Source organism: Typopeltis vanoorti, chromosome 21 (genome assembly GCF_054136105.1).
Source record: "Typopeltis vanoorti isolate ZY-2024b chromosome 21, IOZ_Tvanoo_1.0, whole genome shotgun sequence".
Classification (NCBI taxonomy): domain Eukaryota; kingdom Metazoa; phylum Arthropoda; class Arachnida; order Uropygi; family Thelyphonidae; genus Typopeltis; species Typopeltis vanoorti.
In genome coordinates, this window is record NC_143569.1 from 98,369,674 (window position 1) to 98,384,073 (window position 14,400).

The 14,400-nt window shown below is 38.6% G+C and overlaps 1 protein-coding gene across 1 annotated transcript in view; it reads right to left on the reverse strand.

Moving 5' to 3' along the window:
- The window catches only part of tous (testes of unusual size), a 196,028-nt gene that overhangs the window by 136,687 nt on the left and 44,941 nt on the right, over positions 1-14,400 (reverse strand). Inside the window, exon 4 of the mRNA XM_090411201.1 lies at positions 13,248-13,403. Within this exon, the coding sequence (XP_090267327.1) occupies positions 13,248-13,403 (156 nt within the window). The remainder of the gene's footprint in view (positions 1-13,247; positions 13,404-14,400) is intronic.

Sequence of the window (14,400 nt, forward strand, 5' to 3'; positions counted from 1 at the left end):
TGTCCCTGACTAGGCTGTTTGAGTCTCATCTCTAGCAAAGTCCCAAGGGAGGGAGTGGAAAGAGGGTAAAATAATTCCTTTCCATAAAGGAGACTCTAAAACTCTATAATTTGTCTATAATTTGCTACTGCAAAATCATGTACAAGTGGTGGTAAAAGTAATGGAAAATTTGGACAAAGAGAGAATTCAGTAATAGGTGGATAAGAGAATGATACTCTGTGAGGGGGCTGTATAAACTTTTTATAACAGTGTTGGAAGCTGAGTTAGATAACAGGAATAGCTACATGATGATACTATTAGATTTTGCAAAGGTATTTGCAAAGGACCACATGGAACTCTGTTATGCAAATTAGAACAAATACGAATTTATATGAAACTGGTGATATGGATATGAGGATGGTTGATGGATAGATACCAAAAATTAGCACATAGAGGAGCAGAATCCAGGAGAAAGCAAGTAGGTGGCTAGTGGTGTGCTGCAAGTGTCTGTGGTTGGACCACTACTGTTTAATTTGTACATAAATGATATGGGAAAATAATCTGAAGGGAAATATTCAGCTGTCTGCTGATGACGCAATATTGAATAGGGTAATAATTCATCAAGGAAATGTGGAGAGATAGCAGGATGATTTAAATAGGCTGTCAGTATACACAAAAGATAATGAATATTAGATTAATGTGGAGAATTGTAAAGTTATTATTATTATTATTACTATGTGACACCTCCAAGGAGTCCAAAGACTCATCGAGGGAGAGTGTGCCAACAGCACTGAATGATTGATCCCTTCCAACTACTAACCATGCTCAAACTTGCTTAACTTTTTTACGAGTCATTAGTAGCAGAGGCTCTACCAATCGCCCAACCTTTTCTGGCAAAGGTTGGTCGATATGCTCAACATTTTCCCAACACATCTAAACAATCAACACCCCAGGATCCAGTTTATATTAGAAAAGGAAAACTACAGTCTCCCATTCCTAGACACTTTGATTACACATCAGCCTGATGGATCTCTGGAATTCTCCTTTCCAGACATACTGTTAGATAAACCCAGACATACTGGTAGATAAACAGTCCTCACCCCCTCAACAATATGGGATTATAAAAATATCTCAGAATTAATCAGTTCTGATCGCACTGCCATAACTACTGAACTTGACCATATTTTGAACACTTTCTTAGCCAATGGCTATAGTCCCCAAAAAATATTAAAACCCTGTAACTGCAGGGTTCTGATATAAATAAATTACAAGCTGTGTACCACACTGATGGAACTCTACTCCTGGAAATTGATGAAGGTAGGGATTTGGGGGGGGGGGATGGTGGATAGTGTGTTAAAGTTTAGAGGATTGATAATGAGATGCCAAAATAGCTCATTAGGATTACTTGGTAATTTAAGAATACATCAAGCAGAGATAAGGGAGTTATCATTCCTCTTTATAAGGTCTGATATATCAACATGTGGATTAATGTACACAGGTGTGGTCATCTAGGATTCTTGGGAATGAGGAAGTGGTGGAGAGGATCAGGAAGAAAGTGATGATGATAATGATGGTGAGTGGTATGTGGAATGCTTTCTGCGAGGACGAAATTGAGGGTTTGTGGATTGCAAAAGTTGATCGATAGCAAAAAAAAAAGGGGAGGGGGATATGAGGGGGAGGGGGATATTGGCGGTAAAATAAGTAGAGTGATTGAGGCATTGGATATGAGGCGGGAGCGAGCAAAAGAGTTAATTGTATTAATTGGTACAAATGATTTGAGAGAGAACAAAGAGCATGTCAAAATGAATGTCAAGAGACTGCTAGGAAAGATAAAAGAGAATAGTGTGACAGGAAGGGTGGTCAGTGTGTTGCCTAGGTATGATTGTGGTGAAATGAGGCGGAGAGCAAGGATTATGAATGGTATTCTGGCTGAAATGTGTGAGGAGATGGGAGTACAGTTTGTTAATGTGTGGAATGAGTTTGAGGGACGAAGTGAGCTGTATGAGAGCGATGGACTGCATTTGAGTGGTTATGGTGTGAGTCGCTTGGAGAGACTGCTGCTGGAAGGTAGAGAAGTGAATAGAGAAAATGAATCAGATCGAGAGGGGAGTGATGTGGAAGAGCAGGAGAGTAAGACAGGAGAGATTGAAGAAGTCGAAAACAATGGAGAGGTGAGTGGTATGAGTATAGAAAATGAGAGAATGGATGTGCAAGAGGAGCAGGGAAACGGGGAGGCCCAGGGTGGACAGGGATACACAGCGTGAGAAAGGTGGATGCTCAAAGAGGAGGTGAGAGCATGTGTAGGCAGGAAAGTAATGGGATGACCAGGGATCAAGAGGAAACAGATGTTGTTGCAAAGGGTTCTAAAATGAAGAAGCAGAAAGAGAAATGGCCCCAGTTCAGCATGGAGAGAGCACATCGAGTGAATGGTATCAGTGGAACTAGCTGTAGATCCAGAAATGAGTTGTTGTGTTTGTATACCAATGCTAGAAGCATAAGAAACAAGGCGGATGAAATGGTTGCACTAATTGCGTCTGTGCACCCAGAGATTGTCGAAATAAGTGAGACATGGTTAGATGAGGACGACATCCTGACAGGAATAGAGATGGAAAGGTATGATGTGTTTCGTGAGGATAGATGGGATAAAAAGGGAGGGGGAGTGCTATTGATGATAGAGAAAGAGTTATGTCCATACAAGGTAGAGATGCAAGAGGGAAATAGGGCCAGTGGTTTTGAGGCAGTATGGTGTGAGATAGAGGTGAATAGAATCAAATACTTGGTGGGATGTTGTTATAGACCTGGTAATGTGGATGGTGGTGATAGTGAAATGTATAGTCAAATAAGCCAAGCAAATAAGAAAAGGGTGATCATTATGGGTGATTTTAATTATGGCAATATAGACTGGAATGAAGAGATAGCGACTGGAAGTAAAGAAAATGAGTTTCTTGAGTTTTTGAGGGATAACTACCTCAGACAGTATGTAACAGAGGGCACACGAGGATTAAGGGTCTTGGATTTGGTCATCTCATCGGAGGATGTAATTATAAATGAGGTGTCAAATCATCCACCAATTGGTGAAAGTGACCATGAGGTGATTACCTGGGTGGTTGCCAGCAGTGCAAGGACCCCTGTGAAAAAAGGGTATATGTGGAACTACAAGGGGGGTGATTATGAAGAGCTCAGGAGACAGCTTGCAGATGTAGCATGGAATGAGGAGTTAGCTGGAAAAGAGATCAATGCAGCTTGGGGGATTTTCAAAAACTATTTAGTAGATGCAATGTCTAAATGTATACCATGGGTGAGAAGGTTAAATAAGGTAGGTGTGAGATGGATGAATAAAGAGATTAAGCATGCAATACAGAAAAAAAAGGCATTGTGGAGACAGCATAAGAGAAGTGGAAGTAACCAATTTCATGAGGTCTACAAAGACCAGGCAAGGAGGGTGACTTGGTTGGTGAGAGTAGCTAAAGAGAGGTATGAACAGCAGTTAGCTAATGAAGCCAAAAAGAATCCTAGGGAGTTCTTTCGATATGTAGCCAGCAAAAGAAAGAATGATTATGGAAGGATGACATTGATTGGAGGAAATGGTATAAAGACAGCTGTTGCAGAATGTGTGGTGGAGATACTTAATCAGCAATTCATAAAGATCTTTCAATCTTGTGAATGTGACTTCATGGAGAGATTAAGAGCAGTTTATGATGGGGAGGAGAGACTGACTGTAAGTGAGCAAGAGGTGTTTGGGGAGTTGAGTAAACTAGATGTAAATAAGGCTGTGGGACTTGATAATATATCACCACGTATTCTGAAGGAGTGTGCTAGAGAGTTGACACCTGCCTTGACATATTTTTTTAATACGAGTCTTGCACTTGGTCAAGTTCCTAAAGAGTGGAAGGAGGGCAAGATTGTGCCACTTCATAAAGGAGGTGATCGAACTCAAGCATCAAACTATAGACCTATCTGTGTGTCAGGTGTTGTGGTTAAGTTGTTGGAGAAGCTTGTGAGAACTAGGATCCAGAGTTGGGTTGACAACAATGGTATAATTTTTGATGGACAGCATGGATTTGCTAAAGGGAGGTCATGTTTTAGTAATCTACTTACTTATTACAATAAAGTGACTGCTTCCTTGGACAGAGGAGAAGGATACACAGTAATATACTTGGATTTCGCAAAAGCTTTTGATAGAGTACCTCATGATAAGTTGACAGTCAAACTAGAGCAGATGGGGTTGGATATTAGATTAGTGCATTGGATTGGAGACTGGCTATCTGATAGGTATCAACAAGTTGTGTATGGGGGTGCAATATCCAGGAAAAGGAAAGTCACTAGTGGAGTGCCTCAGGGGTCTGTTTTAGGGCCATTACTATTTAACTTATATATTAATGATATTGGTGAAGATTTGGATGGAGATATTCAGTTGTTTGCAGATGATGCAAAGTTGGGACGAACCATAAAGAGTAGTGAAGATGTTGTGGCCTTGCAAGAAGACTTGAATAAATTGAGTGATTGGGCAAGCAAATGGGGATGTGATTTCAATGTTGCAAAATGTAAGGTTTTAAAATTTGGAAAACAAAGATGGGATGCAGAATTTATGCTTGGTGAGAATATATTGTTGGAAGTAGAGGAAATAAGAGATCTGGGGGTGATAGTGGATAAGGATCTAAAATTTAGGGGACACATCGTCAAAATTGTGAAGACAACACAAAGACTTCTGGGAATGATGCGGAGGACACTGACATGTAGAAGTAGGGAGATACTTGTTCCAATGTATAAGGCTTTGATTAGGCCACACTTGGACTATTGTGTCCAGATTTGGTCACCGGGTTTTCAGAAGGATGAAGAGATGTTGGAAAGGGTCCAAAGGCGAATGACTAAGGTAGTTTCTGACCTCTGGAATGTTGAGTATGAGGAAAGATTGAAAAGATGTAATTTGCAGAGTCTCGTGGAGAGAAGGAAGAGGGGAGATATGATAGAGACCTACAAGTTGGTAAGGGGTTGTTATAGGATCAATGGTGGAGAAGTTCTACAGAGAATAGTGGGAGATCAGGGGAGAACCAGAGGTCATCCCTGGAAACTGTATAAGGAGGGTGTGAGTAAGGGAGTGAGAGGCAGGTTTTTTTCGTGCAGAGTTGTGAGTGATTGGAATGCCCTGCCTGAGAGCGTGGTGTCTGCAAGTAGTTTGAATGTGTTTAAGACACGGTATGATGAGATGTGTGTGTAAGATAAAAGGACCTCCTAGATGAGTCTTTGACTCCATGAGGTCTTGTTTTTAATAATAATAATAATAATAATAATGATAGAAACATTTAAGTTATTTAAAGGATTTTATAGGATTGATGCAAGGGGAAGGGAATGTTTCAGCACTTAGCTAAAGGGAACAGAACAGGAGGTCATTCCTGGAAGTTGTTGAGTAAGATTGTGGGTAGTAAGGGTGTAAGGACTAGATTTTTGTTTGGAGAGTAGTGAATGAATTTAATAGGTTGCCTCAGTTATGAGTGGTTTGTCTGTTAATGGGTTCAAGGAGAGGTATAATATATATTATGTAGATAGTCTGGGTCTCCCATTGGGAGTCTTCAGACTCCATAGAGGCACCTACAAAATAATAATAACTTGAGACTTTTTCACATTAAACTGGCACCCATATACTGTTGGCCAATTTAAATCATCTTTGAGTAACTGTTATGCTATCCAATTTTGAATCTTCAGCAAACAATTGAATATTTCCCATCAAATAATTTCCTGTCATTTATGTACAAATTAAATAGTAGCAGTACAAGCAAAGAGCCAAACAGCATACTGCTTTCTTCTGGATTGTGCTCCTCTAAATACTACTCCTTGGTATATCTCCATCAACAGCTATCCTTGTATCCATATCACCAGTTTCACATCCATTCCCATTTGTTCCAATTCTGATTAACTTCTCACAGTAATGAAATTTGTAACAGAGTGTGGCTCTTTCACCTGGTTTGGACTAAGACTACTTGGTTATGATATCTGGAACAATAACAGTGATGTCCTACATTAAAATTTTTGATGTAGGACATCAAAATTCTCTGCAACTACAGGGAAAATTCTCTGCAACTACAGGGAATTCTCTGCAACTACAGAGAAATTCTACAAATTTCCTTTTACAGGGAAATTTGTAGAATTCTCTACACTATGCCACTCTATGAAATGTTAATGAGATAATGCTTTATAATTATTAAAGTAAAGCTTGTAGGAATAATTATTATTCCTATTAGACTAATAATTATCTTTTTCTTCTTAACATGTTAGGCACAATAGTCTGTCACAGCTAAATAACATGACTTTACAGAAACCTAATTATACTATTGTACAAAAGCTAAGGACAAACTACATTTTTAGCTATATATGAAAAAATTTTCATGACTATAGCCAAATGTGGACATGAATTTATTGTCAGCATACTAATAAATTATATTACACAAAAAATGTGTTATAAATTTCATACAATATGATTACAATATCATTTTGGCAAAAGTTACAAATTTCTTAAGAAGAACATAGTTAGGAATTAATGTACAGTGCTTATAGAAAACTATGCGAATAGACATTTCAGTATGGAATATATCAACCCTGAACTGCAATACAGCTCTCACGATGTTGTAACATGCTTAGAACCAAGTGATTCAGAAGTTCTTGGGACAAACTGGCCCATCAGAGTAAGGATAAGGCCTTGTTTGTTTTCTGGAGGTGAATTTCAAGAAGCAATGCATCTCTCTATTGTGTCCCAAATGTGTTCTATGGGATTGAGATCTGGGGAGCAAGCTGGACACTCAATTTGATTAATATCCTCAGTCTGCAGAAGTATCTCCACTGCTCATGTACAATATGGTATGGCACTGTCATCCATAAAAATGAATTCTTTACCTACAGCACCACAGAACAATTAAACATTACGTTGAAGAACTTCATTGCAATATCGTTCACCAGTCACAGTCCTTTTTTCCAGCACTTGCAGCTCAGTGTGTCCTTAAACATAATGCCTCTCCACACCATGATCCACTGCATCTATCCCTTTCAAGAACAATCTTACAATGGCAAATAGTGCCACTCTCATGCCAGATCAAGTGTCTTCTAGAATCGGAAGAAAGACTAAAACGACTCTCATCTGTAAAAAGTACATTGGTCCATTGGTGTCTTGTCCAATTTTTATGGATACAACACCACTGAAAACATACTCTACACAGTTCCTCGTCCTTCAAAAACGTGGTATTATTTTTCATTCAAAGTACTATTCTCTCCTGCTACTCTAACATTTTATAAATCTCAAATCCACCCTAACTTAGAATATGTTCCTACATTTGGGATAGTGCATTAGAAACCGCTTTTAGAATTCTTGATTATAAATTTCTGTGTACAGAAGTGGGAAATCCACATAATAGAATGGCTCTCTCCAATCTATGGAGGCACCAAGGTGCCTCCATAGGGCATTGGAACAGCAGAACATTGCACCCTTTGATTAGAAAAGACCTGGGTTTGATTCTGGTCGTGACAAGGGGAATCGTTATATGAGCTTTTTCAATTGAAGGCAAGTTAGCCGATTTCATATGGAGGTAGCAGGGTTTTTTCTTCTGGAAACTCAGGTTTTTCATCCTGCATACAGACAAATTGGCCTTCAGAACACATACAATTACAGACAAAAGATACTGTTATTGGCGATGAATAGGTGGTAGATGACTTGATGTAGTAATGTTGTAGTGGGAGAATTAAGTACTGCTCCACCAAACTAGCCACTACCATTTCTCCACTTTTCTATAATCGTGTAAGAATGCAAGTAGCCAGATAACATCCATACACAGTTCAACTCTAAACTCAGAGATCCCTCATCTTCTTCCTTCATTCTTCTATTTTTTCTTTGGAATGGTCTTCCTCATATTGTTTTTCCCAGGTTTTCAAAAAATCATGTTAACTGATTCCTTCTTTCTCTTTAAGCACTTGTCAACACACACACAAGACACTCCTCTGTTAGAGATTTTGTGACCTTTCATTTTGGCAGCTCATATTAAGAAAAAAATCATCAGCAGTATCTCCCTACATCCTATTCTCTCTCTATCCTCTGTGTGCTTATACTGAGGGATATACTATCCCCTCCATCCCACTAATTCATTAGTGTCATTAGTATATATTACCTTTCAGTCATTCTTGCATTGCTGCAAAACATACATTAGTTTTTCTTTCCATCAAATTTGGTTCATATGCCTACAAACTACACACTATTTCTCTTGTATAACCTATGCATTAATACATTTGCAATCACTACTCTTCTTCCCAACTTGATTCGATACACTATGGCACCACTCACAATCATTACTCTCTCTCTCTCTCTTTGCAATTTACATCTTTGCATCCTGATAGCCATATTAATATCCTTAATCTTTGTGAATGGGAACACACAATATCATCATATCCTCTTTACACACTCCTCATAATAGAATAACTATGCAAAATGCCTCCTTACTCTCCCTCTCTCACTTTATTCATATATTCCATTTCAATCTCCTCCTTCACATCTTTTCTCTTTCTCTCTCTCTCTAAGCTCCTGCTCACTAGACATTTCTCCAGTTATCTGAACTCATACATCAAGTGAAAGACTCCATTTAAGCATGCTATTTCTCTCAAGATGACTCATTATTCTCTTGACCTTCCACCACTGCACTTTCTTCACAATCCCATTGACACACATTTTCCTGTCATTTGTCAGCATCATCCACACTGCTATCATGCATCTTACCAATACCTCTGGCATACACTGTGCAAACATTTTTTGACATCCAAGCTCACCAGCCTCACTTTCTTTCCAGAAATCTTTCAACCTTCAAAAAGAATAAATTTCACACATGTGCTGCATCAGACAAAATCCTTGATACTAAATTCTCCTAAAGATGTCTTGGATGCCATTGTTCTTTCATGCATTGGTACCATATTGACAATATCAGCAGTAGAAAAACTTGGTTGTTGGAAGATGTTATAATCACAGGGAGAAGAATATAAGAGTTATGTACGTAGGCTGTTCAATTAGTAATAAGACTATATTTATATAGAAAAGAGATTACCTTTAATCGTCATCATTTACATGGTCTTTTTCGAAGTAACTACCATGAGATGCGATGCATTTGTCCCAACATTGCGTTCACTTCTTAAACACATGTGAAAGTCCATTTTTTGAGAGTTCTTTCAAAACCACCTCTGCAGCTTTTACACATGCTTTGTTGCTTTCGAAATGGCAGCCCTTTAATGGTTTCTTGAGCTGAGGAAACAGCCAGAAATCGCACAGTGTGAGATCAGGACTGTATGGAGGGTGTGGTAGGATATCTGTGTTGTTCTTCTGCAAAACGTCCACTACACAACCAGCAATAAGTGGCCTTGCATTATCGTGGTGCAATAAGAAGCCATTCTTCAGCAATGGACGCTTCCTTTTGACATGCTTGATGATAATCGCTGCTGTGTTGATCATTGTCTATGTGATGGACGTTGAAGGTCTTCCCCCACGTTCAAGTTCTTCCACATTTTGCTTTCCTTCCTTAAAAGTTTTATGCCAGCGAAAAACACTTGCCCTCGACATTGCTTCATTGTGGAAAGCTTCGCATGTTATGTTAAAAGTGTCCGATGCTGATTTTTGCAAACGCACACAAAATTTAATCGCATAACGCTGTTCCAAGGACGCTTCCATTTCGAAGACTGGCCGTGCCTTGTAGGCACTCCGAAACAAGCTTGCGTTTAGTCACGTGATACTCTGGCACATCAGCCCGTATACGCCATCTATCAACCTCTTTTGTTAATACTGACAGCAACATTTCTTTATTCCACAGAAATTAATATTGTGATGAGTGGTTTCGCCACAGCAAAATTAGTCTTATTACTTATTGAACAGCCCATGTAATAATTAAAAATAACCAGTTCAAAACAGCCATCAGGCCAATGAAGTCTTTATCAAAAGTACTAACTAATAAAAGACAATATCTGGGCAGCACTCATGTATTTTAAGTAGGAAACTCTGATGCCACGGATTGTATTCTCATAAGCTCTCTGATCAATTTTCAGAGACTTTCAAAGTTTTTATTTTTTCTTCAGCTATGAAATAAGGACAGATCTTAAATATCACCTACTTCTATCTATTTAAACATCACAAAAAAGAGCCAAAGGCTTCATTTTTGATTATTACAAGTTACACACTGACCGAGAGGTCACTTATATAAAATACAATTTTCTTGTATTTTATACCAGTACCCTTCTAAGCTTTCTTAGAAAATCAGCCTATTATTTTAACATCATTGAATGAATGAGGGTTCTTGTCCTCTTAAGGTCTCTGATGAGAACCAACAAGTTCAAAACAGCTGTCAGGCCAGTGAAACATTTATCAACACTAAAAGATGACTATGCAGACACCTGCACAGGACTCGTGCCTTTTAAAATCTGAGGCAACTCTAATACTGAGGATTGTATTGGCATATGCTCTCTGGTCAATTTTTGGAAACTCTCAAACTTTTTATTTTTTCATCGACTACGAAATAAAGATGGATCTTTAATATTATTATTGTGTGATACTTCCAATGAATTTAAGGATGACTCATTGAGGGAGGGCACATTACTCTACAACTCTCCATTTCCATTACTTAATCCACCAACTACACAAAATACCATCTACACACAACACCATGTACTGCCCACCACCATCATTAGTATTCCTTTTTTTTTTTTGTCTGTAAATTTTGTGTGTAAGTGTCTGTCTGTGTATTCTCATGACCGATTTGCCTGTATGATGGATAAAAAATCAGATCTGGGAGAAAAACCCTGTACCTCTGCATGAGATCAGCTAACTCACCTTCAATTGAAAAATTTCATATAAAGATTCTTCTTATCATGACAAGAATAAAATTTAAGCCTTTTCCAATTTGAAGGATGCAACATACTGTTGTTGTTTCAACTGCACTATGGAGATGCTTGTATTATATTATATTTCTATTATATCCCCTATTTCTATCTAAAAAAGTTATGCATTTTCAAGGACTAACAGAACAGGATGGAAGAGGTATGTTGCTGATGAGGAGAAAAAAATCCTGACAAAGATAAAAATTCTGGTAACAGATAGAGACCAGCACAAAATATATGCATTGTGTTTTGTACTTCTAAGCACTATATCCTATCCATATTCAATCTTACACTGAACAATAATTTCTTCAAACACCTAACACTACATCTTAAATTCAACTCATCCTGCAAATACACATCCTTTCAACCATTAAACTTTTCAACTGAAGGTGAGTTAGCTGATCTTATATGGAGGTAGTAGGGTTTTTTCTCCTGGAAACTTGGGTTTTTCATCCTGCATACAAACAAATTAGCCTTGAGAACACATGCAATTTACAGACAAAAAATACTAGTAGTGGTAGTGGCAGGCAGTAGATGGCATTGGTATAGGTGTTGCTGTAGCTGGTGAATTAAGTAGTGAAGAAGAAGAGTTGTAGAGTAGGTGCCCGCCCTCGATGAGTCTTTGGACGTGTCACGTAATAATAATAAATCACTCCATACATATTCATGACTTATTTTTCATGGTATTAACAACACCACAAACACTTTTATCAACAAAGATGTTTTATTAACGCTAATATTTCGCTGATTTTCAACTCAGCATCATCAGAGCACAACACACATGTAAACGCGACAGTGAGTGAGTTAGAGGGCGCCAAAAATAGGACTTTAGATCTTTTGTCTATTGCAATTATATTGTTTCACTCACTCACTGTCGCGTTTACATGTGCATTATGCTCTGATGATGCTGAGTTGAAAATCAGCGAAATATTAGCGTTAATAAAACATCTTTGTTGATAAAAGTGTTTGTGGTGTTGTTAATACTGTGAAAAATAAGTCATGAATAACCATCAACGCCTAAGCTTATCTGTTAAACTCCATACATATGTTCTCCTACACAGTCTGCACACTAAATCATTTGCAAATACAGTTCTTTGTCTCAGACTGCTCATGTCATACCTTAACAACAGATTCCCAGTATGACTCCTTTGTTCTTCTTTTCGGTCTCATTCAACAAACAATTCCTTCATCTACTTTCATATACCATACATATTTCTTTCATAATTATTATTTTTGTATACATTTATTAACACAAATTTTCCTGTTCAACTTCCTTTAAGGAGGACAGCTGGTTATGATAATTTAATAATTCTGATAAAGACAAGTGTTCGGACCTGTTTGGGACAGACAGAAAGTTTTCAAGTAACAGTTGGCTTGCATCAAGGGTCAGCATTAAGTCCGTTTCTGTTTAATATTGTGATGGAGGTGGTAACAGAGGAGGTGAGAGAAGATGCACCTTGGACAATGTTGTATGCAGATGACATCTTGCTGTGTGTAGATTCAAGAGAAGAAGCGGAAACTAAACTGGAAAGATGGAGAAAAGTACTGGAAGAGAGAGGTATGAGACTGAGCAGAAGTAAGACAGAGTATATGTGTTGCGCAGTGGGCGGTGGCCAGGAGACAGACCTGGAGCTGGAAGGAAATGTCATCAGGAAGGTGAGAGACTTTAGATACTTAGGTTCGACAGTGGAAGAAGATGGAGGAGGTGAGAAGGAAGTGGGATGCAGGATACAAGCAGGTTGGAGGAACTGGAGGGAGATGGCTGGAGTGTTATGTGATAAGAGGGTGCCGATCAATCTGAAAGGCAAAATTTATAGGACAGTAGTGAGGCCAGCTATGACATATGCTATAGAAACTGTGGCCCTGAGGAAAAATAACATTAGCAGGATGGAAGTAGCAGAGATGAGAATGCTTAGGTGGATGTGCGGTGTGACCAGAAAGGATCATCTGAGAAATGACTATGTCAGGGGAACAGTGAAAGTTACGAACTTAGGAGCGAAAATACAGGAGGCAAGGTTGAGATGGTTTGGTCATGTGATGAGGAGGGAGGACGAATATGTGGGAAGAAGGGTCATGCAGATGGATGTGCAAGGAAGGCGGAAGCGTGGGCGGCCAAAGAAGAGATGGAGGGAGCTGGTAGAAGAGGACTTGAAGATGAAGAACTTGGATGTGGTGACAGCCCAAGACAGGAAGGTGTGGAGGAGACTCATAATAAACAGTGACCCCACTTAAGTGGGAGAAGCTGCAGAAGAAGAAGAAGAAGAAGAATTCTGATAAAAAGTTTAAAGTTAAATTAAAAGTTTTTAATACATGGAGTTGTTCAATTTTATCCTAAGCTTATAGAAAAGTAGTAGTTAATAACTGTGCACTGATAATACCTTTTCCATGTCCACTTCAAAAAACAATATATATAGCTGACTCCAGTTAGTAGATGCTACTAGTAGCTCAAAGCCTGGATTCATAACTAAATGAGTAATTGTCTCTTCAGTTTTAGCTGTTCTTCCATCATCCTCTTCTGTTTCTTTCTGAGGAAGCTGAAACATATATTACATTTCAGACAAAAGTAACAAATTTATTTCTATTTGGTATATACTATTTAAAATCCAGAAATTATCCATGTAATTGATTATTAGATATATAATCATTCATTTTTGGTGAATATAACATTTAGAACAGATAAAAATTATTATTATTATTATTATTATTATTATTATTATTATTATTATTATTATTCAGGCCTCCATGGAGTCAAAAGACACATCATAGGAGGTCCTTCCTAAGAACATAAAGTCTGTCAAGACTCATCGAGGGGAGATCCCCCCTAAGAAACACAAAGTCTATCATACCACTCCTTAAACTCATTGACCGTTCTCGTTCTCACCACCCCATCAGGCAATGCATCCCACGGTTCAACCACTCTACACGCAAAGAAACCACTCCTCACCCTCTTGCTCACAGTTTCCTTTGGTAACTTCCAGGGATGGCCTCTTGTCATGACTCCTTCCCGCTGTTGAACCAAGTGAAAGAACTCCCCAGTGTCAACCCTATAACCACCTCTCAACAGTTTAAAAGTCTCAATCATATCACCTCTCCTTCTTCTATCCACCAAACTCTGCAGTCCACATTCTCTCAGCCAATCCTCATAACTATCCTTGTACAATCCTGAAACCATCTTTGTCATCCATCTTTGTATCCTTTCCACAGTTAATTTATCCCCTTCAAATCCTGGGGACCAAATCTGAGAACAATAGTCCAAGTGTTGTCTGATCAGAGACTTATACAACAGAATGATAACCCTCTTATCTCTGCAGGTCAGTGTCCTTCTCATAATTGCAGCAATCCTCTGTGTTACCTTCACCACCTTTGCAATATGTCCCCTAAATTTCAGGTTTCTATCAATCATCAATCCCAGATCTCTTGTCTCCCCTACTTCCACCAGTATAACTCCTCCCAAAGAGTATGCAGCATCCCATCGATGTTTCCCAAACCTCAAGACCTTACATTTTGCTGCATTAAACCAAAACCCCCATT